General features: G+C 34.5%; 3 protein-coding genes across 11 annotated transcripts; 1 reads left to right on the top strand and 2 right to left on the bottom strand.

Moving 5' to 3' along the window:
• Positions 1-1,548: 1,548 nt before the first annotated feature.
• Positions 1,549-7,492, bottom strand: LOC18447580 (large ribosomal subunit protein uL30y). Its single transcript, XM_006857674.4, has 7 exons — positions 7,415-7,492; positions 6,216-6,403; positions 5,984-6,081; positions 2,496-2,553; positions 2,326-2,405; positions 2,140-2,242; positions 1,549-2,038 (listed from the first exon to the last, which is right to left on the bottom strand). Exons 2-7 carry the CDS (start codon positions 6,399-6,401, stop codon positions 1,823-1,825), a joined length of 741 nt encoding a protein of 246 aa, XP_006857736.1. The 5' UTR covers positions 6,402-6,403; positions 7,415-7,492; the 3' UTR covers positions 1,549-1,822.
• A 2,957-nt stretch (positions 7,493-10,449) lies between these two features.
• On the bottom strand, positions 10,450-13,766 carry ABCG26 (ABC-2 type transporter family protein). Its single transcript, XM_006857675.3, has 9 exons — positions 13,518-13,766; positions 12,946-13,232; positions 12,700-12,855; positions 12,347-12,530; positions 11,962-12,240; positions 11,556-11,840; positions 11,186-11,470; positions 10,951-11,058; positions 10,450-10,851 (listed from the first exon to the last, which is right to left on the bottom strand). Exons 1-9 carry the CDS (start codon positions 13,722-13,724, stop codon positions 10,582-10,584), a joined length of 2,061 nt encoding a protein of 686 aa, XP_006857737.1. The 5' UTR covers positions 13,725-13,766; the 3' UTR covers positions 10,450-10,581.
• Positions 13,767-15,774: 2,008 nt separating this feature from the next.
• On the top strand, positions 15,775-22,236 carry LOC18447582 (coiled-coil protein). 9 transcript variants are annotated; one of them, XM_088849126.1, is made up of 7 exons: positions 15,779-16,227; positions 17,981-18,496; positions 20,041-20,264; positions 20,619-20,765; positions 21,057-21,281; positions 21,769-21,806; positions 21,899-22,236. In XM_088849126.1, exons 1-7 carry the CDS (start codon positions 15,970-15,972, stop codon positions 21,907-21,909), a joined length of 1,419 nt encoding a protein of 472 aa, XP_088705252.1. In that variant the 5' UTR covers positions 15,779-15,969; the 3' UTR covers positions 21,910-22,236. The 9 variants fall into 9 exon arrangements, 8 of the variants coding, with proteins under 8 accessions (XP_006857738.2, XP_088705252.1, XP_088705251.1 ...); XM_088849125.1 differs by lacking the exon at positions 21,769-21,806 and adding an exon at positions 19,715-19,799 and having other exon boundaries at positions 17,981-18,501; XM_088849127.1 differs by lacking the exons at positions 15,779-16,227; positions 21,769-21,806 and adding exons at positions 19,415-19,456; positions 19,715-19,799 and having other exon boundaries at positions 18,368-18,496.
• The last annotated feature ends 1,291 nt before the right edge of the window (positions 22,237-23,527 follow it).

Here is a 23,527-nt window from a genome sequence, read left to right as displayed (position 1 = left end):
TAATGAGCCTAACAAATCAGTCCATCCAAAAATAACAACAAAAAAGAGACTGCTTTAGAGCTTGTTTGGGCTCGCTAATGAACAAACTTCAAGGGTTTGAACCAGTGACCGCCTTCACCCATACCTCGCCCAAATTAACATGCCTACCACCAATCAAAGTGGAAGAAACAAGAGATGTCTTTGCCTTTGCCATTAGGGTGCAGTTGGAATACGGATGCATTCATAGGGAGGTAAGGTGTACCTTCAAATTTTATTATGGTATATAATTTTGATGTAAAATGTTATTAGGATTATCTTAAAATATATTTTTATATCTAATTATAAAATTTTAAATTTCAAAATTAGTTAAAATCAAATAGATGATATGAAAATCTTGAAAATGGACGGTGTAAATAATATACTGTAAAATGCACTAATTTTAAGACTTAAAATCTTTTTATTTTTCATGGTCATACATCTCAATGTCGAGATGATCAATCAAAAAGTTTTTCAACATTTAAACTACCTTTTCCAATAGATTTTTGAGGTACATCCGTAGCTATAGAGGTAAAATTGTAACCTTATATAAACTTTTTCCTTGCCATTAATCGGTAAATAGACTATTTATTTTTTATACAAAAAAATTACAATTACTTTCGACCATTGGATTTGAAATCCAATAAACGAAAGAGTCACAATATTCTATACATTTTATTTTGAATTTCGTGCTCAAATAAAGGCATCATCAACAACCTAATTTCAAATCTAATGATCAATAATAATTACGACTTGACCCGATTTTAAATCTAATGGTCAATAATGTTTGTGACTTGACCCGATTTCAAATCTAATGGTCAATAATGTTTGTGACCTAATATCAAAATAAAACAATCTCATTGTATGCACTCCCTTACAAAAAGTAACTTGGGACAAAAAGTGGAGACCAATATTCGTAAAATCAAACCAGAACAGTTAACCGGATATGAACCTAACAACGGCCTAACCAATGGTAAACAGGCTGATTCAACCACTCTAAGCAAGTAAGTCTCAAACTGTATAAAAAGCGTTGAAAATGAATAAAAGTACAAAAAAAAATCCACTAAAATATGAAAAACATATAAAGAACTCTTAAAAATTAATGAAAAAAACACATTTTAACCCATTTTCTATTTATATTTTCCGAGAGCTATTTTTATTTTTTTTCTAAAAAAAATGGAAAAATATAAAAATGAGTATTAATGGCCCAAAACAATTTTTAATCTTTACCGTAATGTAAAGAATAATTAAAAATGCATTAAATATCAAATTTCTTATTTTTTAGAATTCATATACATTTTTTAGAAATTTTTTTTTAAACAACGGTTGTTAACCCTAACCGCCCAAAACCAGAATCGGCCACTAGCCGGTTCCAATCTAACTGGGCCATTAGCAGTTAGATCGGGTAATTTTACGAAGAATGGTAGGGACAACTTAAATCAGAAGGTAAAGTGCATTACGTAAGCAAATAAACCCAGAAAACGAACAACTATAAAGAATCCGCCTCTGATCCCGCCAATGGATACCAAAACCTTGAAGCAAAAATGGGTCATAATAAAAATAAACGAAACATACGTTTCAGGCATTCTCATCACACCATAGCATAATTGATGGTCTGTATGAGATAAGCTTAGCCACATTGGCATTTAAAAATATTCAAAAGAGATGGAAAAATCACGGCAAAAATTAAAACATTCAACATCCAGCTCATAAAAAAAGAAAGCATCCTCAGTAAAAGAACCGACATTAAGACCTCGGTAGCCTCCTAAACTAATTGAGGAGAAGAAGAAATTGTATTGAAGCATTACTAATTCATCCTCCTAATCAACTCGTTGATGTAATGCTCGCGGTTTCCAGCATCACCGCCTTCAACATAATGGTTTCTCTTCTTTTTCAGACCTCCCAGCGGAGCACTTAGCTGGAAAGGCCACAAGAAGTTGTTTGCCTCCTTGAAATGAGGCCCAACTGTCATTATCTCATGAATGAGATCTTCGATGCATATGATGCCAAATTTACCCAAGGCCTGCAATCAAGTTTTAATAAGGAGATCAAACAGATTAAAATCAAATACATGGTTTCTTCAAATAAAGTTTTGAAGAACGACTCAATGCACAAGATAGATACCTCTTCAATGATGGAATTTTCAGTTAATGCAGTTCTCTGATGTTTCAATTTCCCATAGCCTCTCTTGTAAATCAGTTCTCTAACACTCTTCAAATTAGGATACCTGCAGCATGCACAAGCCAATATATAATTAAGAATAAAAAAACACCAGGTCACTAGGATGATTTCAAGAGTGATGAGACATACCCATAAGTCACATAAGGCTCAACCCTATGCAGCATATTCACAGTTGCTTTGTTCACTTTGAGGAAGACACCATTAAATATCTGGCAGGATATACAGTAATAGAGCATCATGTCAAGCCTGACCATACAAAGTTATAACCCATCTCAAAGGTACAAGGCAAACCCCCTTACCTGCCTCAAACGCAAAAGCTGCAAAATCTTCCTAGTCTTTGGGTGCATGGCATTGATACTGAGAGGAGAAAACAATAAAACAAAGCGGAAAAATGAGATTACATATTACAAACAAAAGGCTTTCAATCAAAATTTGTGCATGGAATAAAACATAAGCAGAAGTTTGAAAGGACACATTAATGCAGTAAGGGAGTAAACCTCAAGCAGTAACTTGACTTCTAAGTTTAATCATAAACATTAACTAAATGATGAAATTTATATCCCAGAGGCCATTAACTAATGGGAGATATCAGCCCCGACAAACTCTTTCCTACTTCTGGAAAGCCAGAAGGAAGGCAAGATAGGGAGGAGTATTCCAAATTCTGACCCAACAGTAGAATGGGGTTGAAGTTTGCAAAGAAAGGACTGGCTCTAGAGAAAATAGAGACAAGTGCTACTAAAATATAAGTAACCAAAAAGCATATGGCAGGAAAAAAATTTTTTTGACCAAAACCCAGGAGATTAATAGAGATAACAAGCATGGAAACCAACCTCCAACTCAAAGGGTTATCCATACCTAAAAAGACAGACATAGAAGTATCAGCCTAATGGAGCATCAAATGCACCATATAGCCGAGGCTTTAGGTTCCAACATGAAATGCACCATATAGCAAAGGCTTTAGATTACTTGTTTTAGCCCAACTGGGAGAACCATTAAAGCTGTTTCTGGAGACAAGGGGTCCAGCATGCAAAACATAATTTTCGATAACCCATATGCCATAAACAACAAGCATAATAATGGCTACATGTAGAAGCCATTGTTTCTCCAATTGAGAGGACAGGAATGGCCCATCTCAACCAACAGTCATTGCGAACGAACACCAGAGACATACCCATAATAATCCCAAGTTACGAAAGCTCTAAGAAGTAGGAAAGAAAATAAGTAGTGAGAAAATGGAAGCAAGAAGAGAACCACATATAGTTATAGTTGGTAATTGAAAATAAAGGCAGATTGGGAATCTGCTGAATCGATCGGATTAAAACTTCAAAAAACTCCGAAAAAAATATTAAAATTCATTATAAATGTTGTTTTTTAAGAATCCAATAAAAAATGAGGGTACTACATTATTAACTTTCATCTTTTTTATCAATTTGTGAATATTGAGATGCTCTTTCCCTGTATAAACTTATTTTAACTATTAAATTTGCATCACATAAAAGAAAAATCATAGAATTATCATGGATAAACTATATACTTATATATGGACTATAATAAAGAGTAGACTAATCAATGAAAGAATAACCATTAAAATCTCGTTTTGACGAAAAACCCTAATCCGCTAAAAAAACCCAAACTATTACAGCCTAACTAACTATAATCCAAAATTATTACAACCTCACTAATTATAATATTATATACTGAAACTATAATTATTAGTTTACATTTTATAATTATTTTATTAGACAAATAATAACAAATTTAAAATATTTTATAATATTATTTAATTTAAAATGTATTATTGACAACTGTAAGAAAAATAATACATTACATGATTTATAATGTAAAAATTCATAAATAAAATAAAATATTTGGTTATCGATGTAAAAATTAATAAAATGCGTACAAATTTTGGAAATAACACTTCAATTTTTCAAAAATTATTTTTTTAGGTTTCTATAATAAATTTAGTAAAATAGATTGTTAGTAGAAAGATGGAGATTTCAAATAGACTAACTTTATTTTTATTTTTTTTATACCTTTCATATTATTTACAAAAATAATTCCACCACTAAATACAACAAAAATTAACTGTTTTATAAAAAATTATTTTTTTTATTTTTTATTTTTTTATGTCTTTTATATTATTTACAAAAATATTTATATTTATACCAACCACTATATACACAACAAAAATGCAACACATGCCCAAGGAGATTCGTATGCAACACATGCCCAAGGAGATTCGACCTTGGGACATCAAGTAAAAAAACCAAAGTCATAACCACCAAGCCATCTAACTACATGTGATTATAAATTGCTAATTAATAGACTATATTTACATTTCGTTTTCATTTATGATGTTTGGGAATTATCCCACATCGAAAGATGGGTATTCAACTTTGGTATATAAATACTTATGTAATATGACTTATAATATGTGTGCAAAAATATTAAGGCAACCTCACACGTGCGCTTGGATACACGTGTGCACGTGTGAGTGTGCGTGGGACACGCTTGCATGTGCGCAAATGTGAGTGAGCGAGGGGGCATGCTCCCACGTGCGCTTGGACACACGTGTGCACGTGTGAGTGTGCGTGGGGCACGCTCGCACGTGCACTTGGACACACGTGTGCACGTGTGAGTGGGGCACACTTGCACCTGCGCTCGGACACACGTGTGAGCTGTGAGTGTGCGTGGGCACACGTGTGAGTGTGTGTGGGGCACGCTCCTACTCTAGAACCGGGCGGTTCTCGATTTTGTGCTGGCTGTGCCGGTTCTCGAGTCGAACGGGGCGAGTCCGGTTCGACTTGACACCCAGAAAAATGAACTGGACTAGCTCCAATGGAATATTGGCACCACAGGATCACATGATTAATGGAAATTTGTACCAATATGCTAGCAGATACTTGATTTCTGAGATAAGTCTTATCAATATGCTAGCAGATACTTGATTTCTGAGATAAGTCTTATTGGAGGAAATTTTAGCTCGTAGATGATGTAGGAAAAAAGAATTAAAAAGCATAAAAGGAGAGAGAATATACCCTATCTCTAAGTATAATGGGGAGCTCACACCGAAGGTTGAGAGAGTTGGCCCCCTCCCCAAGCCTGCAACAGATTCCACCCCCAAAAAAGGATATTTTCACAACACCCAAATCATTTCTTCTTGTCTATCATTTCCTAGTGCAACACTTCCATAATTATAAGAGAAAAACTAAAAAACCCTGACTTTCCCTACATAAAAACTATAAAGGATCATTTCCTGATTCTTAAAACCTACCTAGGCGACTTACTATCTACCTTTTACCAACAAGAGGAGCAATATTTCATCAACAAATACACCTATCGTCATCTATAGATATGTCTCCAATGGAATTATCAAGAAACGGAGATATAGCCATCATTTATTAATCAAGGAAAGCATTCAATGCATACTCCCTACGGCATTCTATTCTAGATCCTTGGAAAGCCATCGCTATAGTCAGGTATTGGTGACGACAACATGCTTACATACCAAAGCACATCAGCTTTTTCTCTCTTTTTTGATAAATCAGAAGCATATCAGCATTAGCAATAAAAAAACTCTTCTTTTTTTGAGAAAAAAATTCACTTTCTTCCCCAAATAGCGACTTGCAACATAATATTACATTACACAAAGGCTAAGGAAGATTCACATCACAAATAAAAACAAAACAATATCCGTTCTTGGAAGTAAACAACAAGATTGTAGAAATATCAAAATAGGTACTTCAGATCTTATAATGACTCCATACTAGAATAGAGAACATACCCACGAATACGAATTATAAACAGCAATTTAGCCTCAGGGTTCACATAGAATCCACCCTTCAACTTGGCTTCTCGCTTTAATCTAACCAGTTCAAGCTCCTGGAAATCATGCAAGAAAATCGTAATTCCATAACAATCGAACAAATGCGCGGCAAACAATCATTTAGGTAGCAGAAGCCCCAAAAACATAAAAAACAAAAATCGTGGGCAAAGCACCGAATGCACTGAGTCACCTGCTCTTGGTACTCCTTTGCATATTCCTGTGCCCTCTTAAACATCAATTTCCTGTTATCAGCATTTTTCTTCTTCGTGGCTTGAAGGGCCTTCTTCTTTGCCAACGCCCATTCCTCACTCCTCTTCCTCTTCTTCAGCACTGATGCTGGAACAATGGCGCCAGTCTTGACCTCTTCTTCACCCATCCCTGTATCATAAACCACTTATCAACATGTTAAACCCGAGTTATAAGAACCCAATAACCAACTTCTGTGAGAATGAAATTCTTCATCAATAATCAAATCTAGTTTACCAAACGAGACCTCCGCAAAACACACATCCAGTTTGTCAATAAAAAGGGAAGATGCAAGTTGAAAAGTTCAAAATAGAAATACAAAAACCAAAATCAGAAACCAAGATATCAAACTACTCCCACATAGCAAGTTGAGCTCCAAAACCAGTATATTAAACCTGGGTCTCAATACCCAAATTTCCCGAGTCAAACATTTTAAACAAAATGATGGAATTCTTAATATATAACCAACAACTCATTTTAAAATCATTCTAAAAACAACCACTTAAACTCAATAAAATGGGTTCCAACAAAAAGGAAAAAACGATCAGTGGCAAATCAGACCATGAGGTCTGATAGAAAACACGGAAAAAAAACCAATCAATCACTTAATTTAACGTAGAAACCCACATTATCAAACTCAGTTCCGTTGCATTCACATGTCAGATAAAAAAAGCAAAAAGAAATGCATTATAGCAAAATATGAATAAAAAACAATACGGATCAGATTATAGTGATTCTCACATGATCAGATTAGAGTGTGATTCTCACATGAAAAGAGAGTAAAAACAAAAAATTAAAACGGGATCCTAAGTTAGCTCGAAACTAACCTAAGTACAAAAATGACAAACAATAAACTAAGATACAATATATATAATATGGTATGGATGATTAGAAACTCCAAAAAGATATTCAATTTTAGATATCCATCAATATACTCCAGCTTAAAATATCAGGCTAATCAGTGGAGGAAGCAACCACATAAAGAAGAATCACAAACACAAATAGTTGCACTGAGAAGATCTTCAGATTATTAGACAGTCAAAAACCCTAAAACAGAAGAAATAGATCGAAATGCCTCGAATTAGGGTTTTAGCATCAGGGTTTCAAAGAGAGAAACAAGAGCTTCGCATCAATGAATCTTACCTGGAGTTTGAGCTCGTGCCTCCGCTCTCGGCGCTCTCTCTCTAGGTCGGCGAAGCAAAAACGAAGGGTTTTGTAAGTAGCAGAGGGACGAGTTAAAGAGCGCTGAGATTAAACAGGGAGAACCTAAATCGGACGGTTCTGGAGTGGCTGGTTTATATTTCCATATTACCCTTTACAAATTTCTTTTGGGCGCCATAGGAAAGGGAAATGATATATCGCTAAAAGTTGTCTTACCGTATCGAACTTGACCTTTAGCGGGATATGCGTTAAATTTAATGGTAATCCTTCGAAGTCTTATACATAGGTGTGGGAATATCTCATAAGATCATTACTTCATAAAAAATATTAGTAAATGATAATTTAGATTAAAATAAAATTTTGAAATTTATCAAAGCGAAACTATTTAATATTTTACTCTTTTTTTTTATTTTATTTTCAAAAATAGCATCAAAATATTCATTTTATGGTAAATTATTGGAATAAAAATTATAAAAATATATATAAGAGATGGACATTTTTAATACGTTAAATGTCTCTTTTGTTTTAATTGCAAAATATTAATAAAACAATTGCATAACAACCTCTTATGGAAAAAGAGTAATTTTATATGAATAATGAACCTATGAGACCCCCCCACACTCATGTGTATAGAACCTAAAACGATCACCATTAAATTAGGCACAAGTCTCTAAAAAAGTTATCATATAGGTGTGGGATTTGATGTTTTTAGAGATATGTGCCACATTTAATGGTGATCCTTTGACATCCTACACACATGGGTAGGGGAAGGTTTTATAACATCATTACTCATTTCATATGTATATTTTTATCCAAAATTTTGGGTTCTATCTATATATCACCGTATGAATATTTTTAATAAAAAAATAGATTAGAGGTTCCTGAATACCTAGATCTTGCCCTTCAAAAATTGAACAATCATTGTTTAATTGTTGATTATTTTTAGGTACGTAGAAGATGGCAAACTTTCTATGTATCTCCTACAGCATAAAACTGACCATTATGAATCGAGGGCTAAGATTGCCTCAATCACATTATCACGTCTCTATACTATTTTATTTTTAATTTTTTTTTCTATAAACTATTTTGACACCAAATTTTGGACGTCTAATCCTCTATTAAACTCACACTAGCAAAAAATATAAAAAAATATTTCCAATAAAATAAACTGATCAAAATACCTTTTAAAGTTTTAAAGGGTATTTTGGTAATTATATTTTACCAAAATATTAATTTTAATATTTTTTTACAAGTGCACCCCAATGAGAAAATGATATGTACCCAATTTCATATTCATACAATTTATATAAATAAAATAAAATTAAAATACTTTTGAGACGTCGAATCTAAGATCAAATGGTAAGTGGCTCTCTTGATCAAAATTGGACGACTGGATGGTAAGAAAAACATAGATCTTTTATGCTGTAGTGGAAGTATAAAATCCTTTCCCCATAGAAGATCCTATTTAATTTGTTTTCTTTGACGTTGATTATGAGATTCAAGAGACTACATCCCTAAAGTTTGGCGTTCAACCAAAATTTATAGCATAAAGTTTCACCTGAAAGAGCAAATGCACAATATATGCTCCAGCGCGAGCGGAAAATATTTTCACAGAAAGCGTAGTCTTGAGTTCTAATAGTTAGAGACATGGAGATTGTTGAATTATTCATCTCTCATAGGTATTTTGGTACTTTGATAACCCGGTTTCTATCATACCAAGCCCACATATGTAGAAATTTGAGCTTCTTAATAAATCTATTTTTAAAATGGATTTTAAGACTTAATTTTTTAAGATATGTAATATCTAACTTAGAGATCATGAATATGAATAAATAAATAATTTTTAGAAGACTAAATATAATAATTCTAGTAAGAAAACATTTGGACTATTGGTTTCCCTTTTTAGATAGATGCTTTACACTTTCTAGACCGCACATGTAGAAAGGCGGTCCAACCCACATGAAACAATTTACCTTTTAATAAATTGCGCAATAATCTTTTCAGATTTGGGAAAAGGGACCATCAGTTAGGCCTTCTCTTGCTCTGTCTCTCTCTCTTACATACATATGTTTTCTGATTTGGAAAAAATGACCAGTTAGGTCTTCTATTTCTCTCTCTAACATGTGTTGCTAGGAAAAAATAGTACAACATTTATAAAGTAATAAGAAATATGGAAAATTATTGTGTGTTCTATGTAACCATAAAAAATTATTGTTATTTTAAGAATGAGCTCAAAGTTAGATTGTCAAACTGGGTAATGAAATATTGAGTTCCATTCCTACCAAAAAAAGAAAACACTCTCCACTTGACTACCCAACAAAGAAAATATGGATGCTAGCACTGCGCCGATTAAATAGATGCATTGTTATGCTGTGGGAGTTATACCTACAAGTTGGCTTATGAAATGTATGATATATGCAAGTCCACTCTCTCTATCACTATCCATCTTTTCATTGGATGGTGATAACACTTGCAAATGTAGATTCTCTATGGTCATATGGGTCATAGATAGTCCAACTTTTGACCTTTCACCTTTGCACTCGAAACCTAGTTTAGCAACGGTGTGATCACTACTCCCCCCGTATCACACTATACACTAACTCCTGGGAGCAAAAATACTAGTGAAAAAGATTAGCGGAATTGAATTTTTGGGATAATCACCTGATATATTTTTTTAAAAAACATAGATATTGAGTTTCTAAACACTTAGATCCCATATCCAAAATTTAGAACGTCTCCATTCAATTATAGGACATTATTTTGTCCTTGTAAATATAAAGTATAATAATAATAATTGTTGTTATTGTTGTTGAGGTTAGTGACTAGGTTCAAGAGATTACAAATTTGGGTCTAAGAAATACTCCTAAATGGGGTTTTATCAGAAGGAGTGAATGCATGGTATGCATTACAAGCATGTAACTTTTTGGTCATAGGCAGCATATGGACTCATTGCCTTCACATTGTAGGATGAAAGATTGGAAAAGATAATTATCTTTTAATGTTCGAATCATAGCTTACTAAAAAGATTAGCACATCATCATAACATTGATATAATCATCAATGCAAACAAATATCACTAAACTGAATGCACATGATCTTTATTCCTTCTGAACATGCACTGAGCATTTACTGAGATCCCCATTAACAAATCAGATTGGTGATATATTTATTCTCTTTCGAAGGCATAAATAAGCGCATAACCGATAAGCAATGGCCATACACAACAGGATCCAAACTTCTTGGACGCCTCCATCCAAATTCACAGTGTCGAATGTTGGTGAACTTTGTAGACTTTTACATCCGCCTACACTTCCACACTCATATAATTGGTCTCCAGAGTACTGCACTTTCAATAGGAGCCTAAACCCATAGTACATGAATGATACATACTTCATCCATTTCATGAATTGAGGTATATGCTGCAAAACCAATGTGCACAAATCAATAACATACTTATTTGCAAAGAGAGAGAGAAGTTCATAGAAGAAGCCCATTTCATTTTGGGCTGAGAAGATAACCTGAACATAGTATCCTCCAGTAAGAAGAAACAACATTAGCACCATAGAAGCTATCATCCCAGCTCTCTTTATGCTCAAAACTGCAGCTCCGAAAAGCTCCCCTGCCCCCTATAGTTTGCAATAGAATTAGAGACTTATGATATACGAAACAATTAAAACACGACAAAAAGAAGATATCGAATGTGCCAATTAACTAGAAATAAGCTGGTTTGGCTAAAAAAGAACTAGAAATTACCTGACTCGTGATGGCAACCAATAACACTGCAAGTAGTGTGAGAAAAAAACATGGCAACGTTCTTCTAAAACCAGCCATGAAGTATATTATGACCATGAAAATGATCGGGTAGAAGACATGAGCAACCATGTCGCACAGTGTGCTACTGACATAGTATGCACTTAATCTATACATATCTGCTTTCCGCTCCTTGACCAGGTACATTTTTTCAAATGGAAATACATAGACAGCTCCAAATAGTGATGAAGAAGTCCAAAATATACAAATGTAGAACATCAATCCAACCTATCAACAAAAAAGAGGACAATGCATTAAGATCATGCATATTGTAGTAGAGATGAAAATTAAGCGACATGTTTACAATTTCTACCTGGTCCCGAACTTGAGCCTCTGTTGTTGTCTTGGATTTCCACCACAATAGACCCAATAGAATTACAACTCCAAGACATTGGAGCAGTCTTAATTTGTCAAAATAATCGCGACGCCGTTCTCTGAATGTCCTGTTTGACAGAATCACAAATTGCTCTGCCCAAGACAATGTACAATCCCTTTTCACTTGAATAGCCATCTGGAGATGTTTATTTGTCCTTGAAGAATGATTGTTTTCTTCTTTTTCCTTAGGTTCCAACACAGTTTTGTATTTCCATTGTAAATGCTAAGATACCAAGAAAGAGACAAAAATAAAAAATGTATAAGCCAATGCAAGAAATTCAAGGTGCTTATATGATAGTTACAACTTGATTTAATTAATCACTAGCTGAAAGTAGCTCATTTACCTTGAGAACTGCCCTTTCTAATCCTTGGGTGGATTGTGAAACTTGTATTTCTTCAGGGAACCTTATGTTATTAACTCGTCCTGTGGCTAAATCCAATAAATATTCTGCAGGGTTCATAGCCAATTCAGGAACAAAACCCAATGAAGAAAAGTAATTCATGGAATCTTGAGCTTGCCCGTGATATATAGCACAGCCTTCTGATATAAGCAACAGCTTGTCAAACATGTGGAACATTCGACTCGAAGGTTGGTGAATCGTTGTAATGATTGTTCTACCAGCCTATTTGTCCATTTAATCAACATATTAAGATGTACAAGTTATTTCATCAAACCAGTACTTAACAAAATGCATTTTAGAATGCAGGGGAGAGAGCTTGTATTATCACCTTTGCAAGTCCTTGTAAAACTTGAAGGAGTTTGTTTGCAGTACTAGAGTCAAGACCAGAGGTAGGCTCGTCAAGTAACAGCAACGATGGATCCACAAGAATCTCATAACCTATACTTGTTCGTTTCCTTTCTCCTCCGGATATACCTTTTACAAATGCTCCTCCAATTTTTGTGTGTCGACATCTATAACCAAACATAATTTTCTATGACCATGATAGCCCTGTAATGGAAAATACTTGTAATTTGATCTTAGAGGAAAATCCAGCTTATTTCTTCCATAAACTGAAAGTGCGATATATTTTTAACTCCAAATGATTTTGAAGGTGTCATATATATTTGTTATGTAGCAAACCTCTCTAAACCTAGCTCCACAATTGTTCTTTCTGCTCTTAGAAACTTTTGTTGACGACTCATATCGCTTGGAAGCCTCAGAAATGCAGCAAAAACAAGGGTCTCTTCCACAGTTAATTGAGGAAAAAGCACGTCATCTTGTGTTACAAATCCTATCCTGTGAATCAACGAATTGATCCAACAAAAAATTAAAATAATACTACCAGATATCTTAAGCAACAAATACACTGATCATAAAACAAATTACCTTCTTTTCAGAGCTGAACTATAGGGAATATCATTGTAAGTGATGTTCCCCTTGATATTCCCATGTAGTCTACCTCCAATTATCTTCAGTAAGGTTGTCTTTCCACTACCAGAAGGCCCCATCAATGCAAGAATTTGACCAGGGCCTATGCTCCCAGTTATTCCATTCAGTATGTTTTTGTACTTGTGCTCTATATTCAAATGTGCAGCCACATTTGACATCACAACTTTCATGGGGTTCTCATATGAGGTGCAATTGCATTCCACCCTATATTCCACATCTTCAAACTACAAATTCAAAAAATTCAGATATTTTTATTAAGAACAAAGAAATGGACTCTCACTAAAGCATTGTTGGAGAACTCAGCAAGTTCAACTCAGACTCGCCCCAGTTATTCAGGCTCGATAGGCTGTTGAGTCCAAAGTTTCATTATTTTATTGTTTGGACTCGGCCTAATCTCTTTGACAGACATGGTCATCGGAGGTGAAATGGGCTCAGGACAGGACACCAGTGTGTCCTCCGAATCCTTGTTCTATAACACTTCAATAAAAAATAAAAAATAATGTATTTACCTTGATGAATATTGGAAGGGGAGAATCCTTGCATGGATAAGAACATGCATTTTCATTATCATTGTCTGGTCCTTCATCTAGCATGGCACATGATTGTGAGATGATTTCTATGCTATGCCCAAATCCACTGCCTCCTGCCATTTGCATTGTGCATCTTGGGAGAGGTGAGGACATAGCCTCTCTCTCCCCTTCATAAGTGATTTCCATGTTTCAAGAAACATTAGCTTTCTCTAGCTTTGTTTTACTTGATATAGTAAGGATCAACCAACTAAAACCAACCAAAACCTTGCCAGCTTATGTTATTGTGATTGCTTAGTTTTGTCATAAGCTTTATGTGAACTTTAATATATAATTGTAGGAGCAAAGCGTGACTCTTGGTGTTGGTATATAATTTATGGTCACATGGATTGAGATAATCAATATTTGATTCCATCACAAATATATGAACAGTTTTCTTCTTTATGAAATTCGGCCCACGAAGAAATTTATGCACATGCCCCCTTAGTTTTATGTTATTATAAAAAAGACGTTGTTTCTATGAGTCCGAGTCACCTCTTAAAAATCTATTTTTGAGATGGATTTTTGACCTAATTTATAAGGCCTTGTAATCTTTGACATGGAGATCATGAATATGAAAAATAAATAAATTTTAAAATATTAATTCTATTAAGAAAACATTTGGACTAATAGCTTCAATTATTTTTAGATGGACAACCTATTTGCATCCATCTTTAAGATGGATGCTTTATACCTCGGGGATCACAAATGTAGAAATGTAGTCCTGATCGAAACAAATTTTCTTATAAAAATCCCCATTCATATTATTTTTTTCATTTTTTTTTATCTTTATCCCAAAATGCCCTTGCTTCAAGATCCAAAGTCCTATGTAATAATATAAAATCTTGAACATTTGAAGATCCATAGTCATCTATTGGCTTTGGACTTTTCAATAACGTAAACTCAATAGTCATGAGCATAAATTTCCCTATATCATGCGATGCCCTAATAAGTTTTTTGACATTTCCCTCCATCGTGTGACGCCCATGAGGATTTTGACCGTTGTTAACGGCAAATAAAATAAATGGTGTAGATTACCACAATATTGTTTCTACAAGTAAGATTGCAAAATTCCATGAATATTTTTTCTTTTGATGTATCGGCAGTGATTTCATGTAACGATTGTATAGCAATATGATGCAATAACCTTTAAAAATTATGTTTTGGCCATTTGTTTGATCTAAATTTTAAAATATACTCTCTTTTTATTCTAATGAACAATCACCAAAAAAGAAAATTTTGAAAACGTAATATTGAAAGTATTTTTTTAGCCCAATTAAATGAGGTCATCCATTTTGATAAGATGTTTATATCTAGGCCTTAGAAGGATTTTTTCCTTTTCCAATTTTTTTAAATAACTTTATTATAATTAGATGAACAATGTTAAAAAATAAAAAATGTTTTTGAGTTTATAAAGGCGAAGATCTTGAAATTCACCAAATAAATGGTCTAGATTTGTTGTCAGAGGGAACTCATTTTGAGCATGTCTAGGGTTCAAATTGTATTTTTTTTTTGGGGGGATTGATTATTGAGATGAAGATAGTGTGTGTGAAAATTTTGGGTCGTAAAAATGAGCAAGCTTTCTATGCTTCCCCTACAACATAAAACTTATATACTTCCCCTTATCCAACCGTCCATTCTAAATTGAGGGTTAAGATTGCCCCAATCACAATGTCATATCTCTAAACTTTTATTTTTAATTTTTTTTTGCAAACTATTTTGACACCAAATTTTGTACGTCCAATCCTCTATTAAAGTCGCACTAGTGGAAAAATATAAAAACAATATTTTCAATAAAATAATATCATTAAAATACTCATGAAAGTTTCAAGGGATATTTTGATCATTATATTTTATCAAAAAATTATTCTTAATATTTTTTATAGGTGCGTCCCAATGAGAAGATGGCATATACTAAATTTCATATTCATAAAATTTGTATAAAAAGAGGTAAAAATAAAATATTTTGAGATGTCGAATCTGAGATCAAACAGTGAGTGACTCTCTTGAGCAAAATTGGATGCTTGATGATAAAAAAAGCATAGATCTTCTATGGTACATAGGAAGTATATAAACTTTTTCTATACAAATAAAACGATGATTTTTTAGAAGTGTGGTTGCATTATATTATAATACAGCCGCTGCATACGGCGGTTGCATTATATCTTTGGCCTTGATGGAGGGCGTATTTCCGAAATTTGAATAGACCAGAGTGTACGGGCACATCTAACATAGTCTCACCAATCTATTGATCAAACGGTGATAACCTCATGAACTTGCTGTTTCCTGTGACACATGCATCATACCATACGTGCCCGTTACTACTGAGTTTCCCATTCGATTATAACAAAGAGTTACAAAGAAGATCAGAAACACACAGCGAGTGTTATCAGCCATGGAAGATTCTCATGAAATCCTTCTGAATGGCCTGGAGCAAGCAGGAATCAAGATCCCAATTGGCGTATCATCAATCCAGGATTTAACAACTGGTGCTCTGGTTTCAATTTGTTCTCAATCTCTTCGTCTCATCGATGATTCCTTTGTTTACCCAACTTCATTGCCAGTTTCAATGGCGGAGAGGTTCCGTCTCAGTACAACCCTCTCAGCCGCCATTAAAGGGCTAGGGTACAGAGGGGATCTGAGTTTCCATCAAGTAAGTAAAAGACCCATGTCTCAACTTTTCAATAAATTTCATGGTTCTCTGAAATTTAAGCCTTTGCTTTTGAAGAAACTCCAAGTGTTCTTTTGCATTCTTTGATCTCTAATTCCGGTGTTGTAGAGAAGCGACGGTTTATTTGGGTTCGTATAAATGTTGGGTTTTTTGCATTATAGCTATGTTAATACTTGTGCTTGCTTAATTTGAATGTTCATAACAATTAATGGAAAAAGATGGTCGTTTTGGCGCTTTAATGGTTTATAGAGCACATAATAGCTGACGTAGGAGTAGAAAAAATTACAAGTTTTTTGCTTCATATTGTTCTATTCATTAATATTTTTATTGCTGGTTCAGGGGCCATAATATCTTACTAATTGTCATATTCCTTGCTCATATTTAAGTAGCGACTGTATAGGAGAAAAAGGAAGATTATGGAAAGAGAAGTGCAGAGTTTACGATAATTGCAAATTGAAAGAAAAAACACTAGTGAATCTACGTCCTTATTGATGGCTTTGTAATGATTACTCTGGATTTGATGACGTTGGAAGTAATTGGGTCTAAATAATATTTGCATTTCATGGACATCTTGGGTGTAGAACTTTTTCTATATTAAACATATTTATCCATCAAAAGGATAACATAGATTCAAGAAAGTTTTGGCAAAGTTTTGTATGGGCTGCCTATCTAATAAAATTAAGGAAAGACTTAAGACGGGTTAAGGGAAAGTTTGGGTCCTTACTGTTACGAGATGAGGATGTTGAGATGGATGAGTGACAAGACAAGAAGGGATAGAATTCAAAATGAATACATTAAAGTTAACTTAGGTGTGGCTCCAATAGACGATAAGAAGAGGGAAAGTAGACTTAGTGGGCTGGCCATGTGCAGCGTAGATCTAGTGCATCACCTGTTATGAAGTGCAAGTTGGTTCAAGTGGAAGGCTAAAAAAGAACAAGGGGTAGGCCTAGAAAAATCTGGTTGGAAGTAGTGAGAAAATATAGGGGAACTTATGACCTCACAAAGGATATGACGCTTGATCGAGCAGAATGGCAGACCACGATTCATGTAGCCGACACCAAATAGTTGGAAAAAGGCTCTAACGATGGTGGTGATGATCCATTAAAAGGATAGGATACAATTCAGAAACAATGGGGGTCAACAAATGAGATCACACGAATTGCATAAGATATTCAAAGGAACTTAGTTATTAGGTGTTTAGGCAATTATTTGAATAGTAGTTACCCAAAAAAAAGAGAATACAAGAAAGAAAAAATTTCCAGATTGTTTGACTTCCAACTTGAGGAAGTTCTACTTTTATAGTTGTATTTTAGAACCATGCCGTCTCTTGTGGTTTTGTTGGTTTTGGCTTTTCTTTTTATGAGAACCTGCTTTGGCAGATTTCACCACATATCAAGTTAGATTCCTATTGAACTATTAAAAAATAAAAAATAAAAAGAAAAAATCTGGTTAAGGAGATTTCCCAAATATAAAATCTATTTGGTTAATGAGGTGTTATTGTTGATATTAATGGTAATAATTGTCTCTCTGGACCAGTTGTTTAGATATTCGTTTTTTTTATCTTTAAGTGTAATTAAAAAAGAACTGAATATTTTTGGTGGTATACTTAATTCGTGTAGAAAAAAGGAAAGGTGGTCCTTCCTCCTAATTGTTTGAAGTTTTTATTTGCTGTCCTTGGCCCTTGAATAAAAACTGAAATGATATCTGAATAACCCATGTTCATTAATCTGTGCAGTTTCTTTACCCCTCTGATGAAGACTCGTATAAATTGGTGAGGTTCTTGGTAGAGAAGTTGTCGAAATCTTCTTCAAATAAAGTTGGTGGTAGAAAGGGAGTTGGAACCAGGGTTAGGGTTGGAGGAAATGACCGGATTTCCACTGAATTTAGCAGCTGTTTAAAGAATTGGATTGAAAAGGAGGATACACTAAGTGAGGATCATGCAGTTCTAAGCCAGGTTAAAACCAAATCAAGAAATTGGTCCTCCGTACTGAAGAAAAATGAACTACTGGAATTGAAGGCTGGATCATCAGAGCCATCAAATACTGTTGTTGAGAAGGTTTTTGTTGGGGGTTCATTTGAAGACCATTTAATTAGTGTTTTAAGGGAAAGTGCGACATCCAATGAAGCATTGGAACCAGAGTCATCAGTTTCTGATGTGAAGCTGTCGGAGTCCTCCCAGAAGGAGACGAATGTTGAACATATCAAGAAACTTGAGCTGAAGTTGGCTTCTCTAGTGGAACAATCTTCACAAGTAAGGTCAATGAAAAAAGGGATGCCTTTTTTTGTTCGAAGTTTTACTGCAGCTTGAAGTTACATGATACCATATACTTTAATGCTGCACATTAAGTTTGAATTGTCATGATTTTTTGTTCATTTCTCTCTTACCTTCCTAGTTTTCTGGTAAGGGAAAGTATAATACTACCAGGGGGCTATGAAAGTCTATACGGTTTTGCACTATCCACGAAATGATGGATGATGATTGTAGAGAGGGGACCCACTATTTGGATCATGTCCTTTTCTCATGGATTCTACTCTCTCACCATCACAGTCTGTGATTTCATTGAACTGTGATGGCCCTATTGGACTATGTGTATCCACTGGATTATAGTGCATTTTCCCAAAAAAGTTACTTTATTAATTTCTCTTTCATAATACATTTGAACAAAGCTCACATCTCCATATCAGACAGAAGGAGAAAGGAGAGTATTAGGCAGACTGATTGAGTTGAAGTTGAGTATATAATCTTTTTCATGTCCGTAACTTACCATGATACGCATTCTTTTCAAGCTCTTGCATTAGGGTTGCCAATTATGGGTCCCATTCTACATACATACATCATAAGATTAAGTACACCATAGCCCATTGGACTATGGATTTATGGATGTTGACGGAGAGGAGGAAAGGGGAAGGGGGGGGCGTGGAGAACACATTTTGTAATAACCACTGGGGTCATCAGCATCTGATAAAATGGGCAACAATGAAGAGAGTTGGGAGACTCAACTGGAGCTTGCCCTATTTTCGTGGATCCCAATCTATCTCACATCACCATCCATCATTTCATTGGACAGGAGAGACCCAGGCACACTATTTATACTGTAATAACTTGGGTTAAAGTAAACCTTTTGTTGCAGAATATAGGGTTATACCATGTAATGTTAACTGTTTGCAGGTTTGAGTACCAATGATATATGGCCTATTTTATACCAGCATGGTACGTTAATTTATTCCTTTTTTTTTGGAAGTTTTAATGTATTCCTATATTCAAGCCGATTTGTTGACAAACTTGTATTTTCCTTTACAAATGATTTTTCTATTGTGATGATCTTTATACTGATTATTTTCCAAACTCATCTGTTTGGCAATAAACAACTAAATTTTATGGTTATAATGATTTAGTTGTTATCATTTAGTGATTATCCAAAAAAAAGAAAAGAAGGGTCGCATTCTTGACAAACTCTTCGTCTTGCAGTATTGGAAAACTGGATGATTCAAGAGTCTCTCTTTTTCGTCTTTGCCTTAGGTTTTTGTTCAACTACCATGAAACATTTGCACAGGTGACAACTAACAAACATCAATGTCAACAAAAATATTTATTTGAGTTTTATTTACAAAAATTAGAAACATTTCTTTGGTTGAAAAGTTAGAAATGCCGAACACTGACTCTTGCTTCTGAGAGATACATGCCTAATGACTGTACATCCTCATCCCTGAATAGAGAGCAAGAGAGACAGAGAGAAGACATGCATTTTCTTAGTACAATGAAATTCACAGGTGAAAATGTGTCCTGACATACAGATGAAGTTCACAGGTGGAGAGTTACAAAACCAAGTAGAGAAATTGAAGGCTCAGGAAAGCACAAATGTTCTAGAAATTCAGCAGCTACAAGAGAAACGTGGGCTTTTGAAAGCAGCAGCAGATATGGCACTAGATGACCAGCACCCTAATGAGTTCTATCTTGAAGAACTTAATAAGAGAGTAGAAGCAAGGAAGCAAAACCTTGAGGAACTTCAGCTGCAATGGTCCTCTCTCTCTCTCTCTCTCTCCTGTTTTCCATTGTTTGAATCCACCAAAACTAGGACAAAAATAAGCTACTTTTTGAAGTCTTATCTTAAAAATTTGTGGGGCTTTAATATATTTATCTATTTATTGTAGCAGCACTTTGACCTTTTCTTCGTAGTCCAGTTTTTTAGTCTGGGGTTATTGCAACATTCAGCACATCTTTTTAGAATTATTTCAGTTGCTCCAGGATTTAATTGGAAATTGTTGTGCCATGAATAACCCTACCCTCCTTTTTTTTGTTGGGTTTTGTTATCTCCTTTGTTTTTTTTATGAGTGTATTCTCAGCTGATCAGAAATCGAATCATGATTGGCAGGGACTCTTTCAAGCACCCTCTGGAGGAGAGAATAACGAGACTTAAGAACTCACTAAGTGCAAAAGAATCTAAAGCGATTGAAAAGCTTCAGTGCTTGAATAAAATTGAGCTGGAAACAGAGGCTGTGATATCTGAAACTATCAAGAGGTGGGTTGCCCTCTCTCTCATCACTCTCTTTGGGATTCAATTCTTCAATAAAATTTCAATCAATTTTCATATTGAATCTAAAAAAATAAATTGAAACGGTTTTGTAGCAGTTATTTTAGCTCTGAAATCTGAGGCTTTTATTTGTGATGTCATATTCTTTGCATTTCAGTTGTCTATAGAAAAGTAATATTTTATTGGATTGGGTTGAGTTCAGGTCTGAAAGTTGGTTCTTCTTTTTCATAAATTATTTTTGGCTGTTATGGTTCTTATGGCCAGTTTGATTACTTGTAGAGAGGCAGAGCGCTTGGCCCTTTCTGAAAAGCTTGAGAAGAGGCCCAAAACTGCATCGAGAGCTTCTTACATCCAGCGTATAACTGAGCTCACCAAGAACAGCAGGAAACAGGACATTGACATCGAGCGAATAGTCGAAGAAACTCGGCAGCTCCATATAGAGAACAACTCCATCCAAGACCGTCTCAATCGCACATACACTGTGGTTGATGAGACTGTTTTTAGGTACCTCTGTGTGTGTGTAAAGCAAGACATACTCAGTCTGACTTTATTGGAACACGTACATATATAGAAGGAAGATAAGAGATCGGTAGAAATGAGTGTAGTCTTCCATCAAAGGAATATAATACCTTTTCATTAATTTATTGTAGGGAAACTATCAGAAATATACCTTAATTTTCGCCTAATTGGAAAAAAAACCTTCAACTTTCATAAACTTCATCCGGACCCTTTTTCCTCAATTTTAGCATTTTTGTTTACCAAAATAGCTTTCACGATAGTCGTATTACCGTAATGACTATTGCATTACATTATTTAAAGTACCGTAATGATAGAACCTTCACGGTAATGCCACTACTGTGAAGGCTATTTTAATAAAAAAAATGTCAAAATTGAGAAAAAAGAGTGTGGACGAGGTTTATGAAAGTAGAGGGTTTTTTTCCAATTAGATAAAAATTAAAGTATATTTCTGATAATTTCTCCTTATTGTAAGAGAGAAGGCATGGATTGGGGAAAGAGAAAGAGAAGGAGGTGGGGGGCACTTCCCACTTTCTTATTCTTTCGTTATTTCAATTCAAGTGATAATTGTAGAGTATGTAATATATGTCTTCTCTCTCATGCAGGGATGCCATGAATGACCCTCTGAGGCAGCAAGCTTATCGCCTTCTAACTGGCATCCACGACAGCTTTGCTAAGATATCTGAAACCATCCTTGCAAATGACAAGGTTAAAAGAGAAACTACAGAGCTTGAGGCCAAGCTTGAATCACTCAAAGCCCGTAACTTTAACCTTGAGAAAATTCAAGCTGATATCAACTCTATTCGACAGGAAAATGAATACTTAGAACAACGGATCAGACACTAAGCATTTTTTGTAACATCTGTTCAATGTAGTTCCTATGTTTCATTCTTTTAACTTATTCTGGTTTTCCTATTGGTTTAATGATAGCAAAGTTCAAAAATGATATTTGGAAGCTGTTGAGGGTGCTGCAGCAATATTAAAAACGTATTAAAAAATGGACTCATTTTCAATGCACATGGTGAAGTCTGCTGCACCACAATAACACCACCCCAGCCATCAAATGTCAACAAGAGACATGTGCCGTGGCATTCTTAACCTCGGAAGGGATTTTTTTCGAGGTGGGGATGATGTTAAGTACTGTGGTAAACTTCTTTCCACTTTGCCATGCTAAAATGCATTTTATTTAGGAACTCTCAATCACATCGAGTAATTCTCTAATAGAAAATATGCAATAAAATTATTTATCTTTGATACAAGGAGGTCACAATTAATATTAATGATTGGATGTGAAATTGGGTAGTTGGGAGAGTCCTACTGACCAAGTTCAAATTCTAAAGAATTTAGTTGGGATTTTATGAAATATCCGAAGTTGTTAGGTTTTACATTTACATATGACGGTTCTGATTGATTGTAAACACTATGTACGAAGGGTAGATGATCAACAACATTTTTTAGGTCCATCTTAAAAAAGAAAACTAAAAAAATGTAGGGCAATGATTTCATGCAATGGTTGTATAGCAATATGATGCAACAATTTAAAAAAAAATACATTTTTTTCATTTTAATGAACAAATCACAAAAAAAGAAAAAATTGAACATACAATAACATAGGCCATTCATTTTGGTGAGATGTTTAGATTTACGTTTTAGAATGATTTTTTCATTTTTAATTTTTTTGGATGGTTTTATTTTCATTAGATGAACAATGTTAAAAATGAAAAAAATGATTTTGAGTTTATAAAGGTTAAGATCATGAAATTCACAAAATAAATGGTCGACATTCATTTTTGGAGGGGACGCATTTTGACCATATCTAGAGTTCAAATTGAACTTATTTTTTTGAGGGGTTGATTATTAAGATGAAGAGAGTGTGTGCAAAATTTGAGACCATACAAATGCCACAAACATGGTTTCTAGAAGTTCTTGCACTGTACTATGATGCAACCTGGATCATTGCTCAAAAAGTTATATGCTCCTGTGAGAACAAAATGTACATTTGCACCCTCACTCAAAGGGTAGAGGTGTCTTTGAGAGCCCAAGAGCTTGGGGATGTAACCAACCTACCAACCAGTCCTAAAAAAGGAAAAGTGAAAAAGAACAAAAAAGAATCAGTCATGAATCCTCTTGGGAAAAAAACAGAACGCTCCAAAATTGCACAAGAAACTTCACAATCTTTGAGCAATTTTAGTTACTCTATTCAATTTTCCGTTTTGAAAATGCACCTTGCGGAT

Source organism: Amborella trichopoda, chromosome 10 (genome assembly GCF_054954075.1).
Source record: "Amborella trichopoda isolate Santa Cruz 75 chromosome 10, AtrichopodaSantaCruz75HAP2 v2.0, whole genome shotgun sequence".
In the NCBI taxonomy this organism is placed as follows: Eukaryota; Viridiplantae; Streptophyta; class Magnoliopsida; order Amborellales; family Amborellaceae; genus Amborella; species Amborella trichopoda.
The sequence above is the reverse complement of the archived record's forward strand: the minus strand, read 5'-3'. Positions and strand labels throughout refer to the sequence as shown.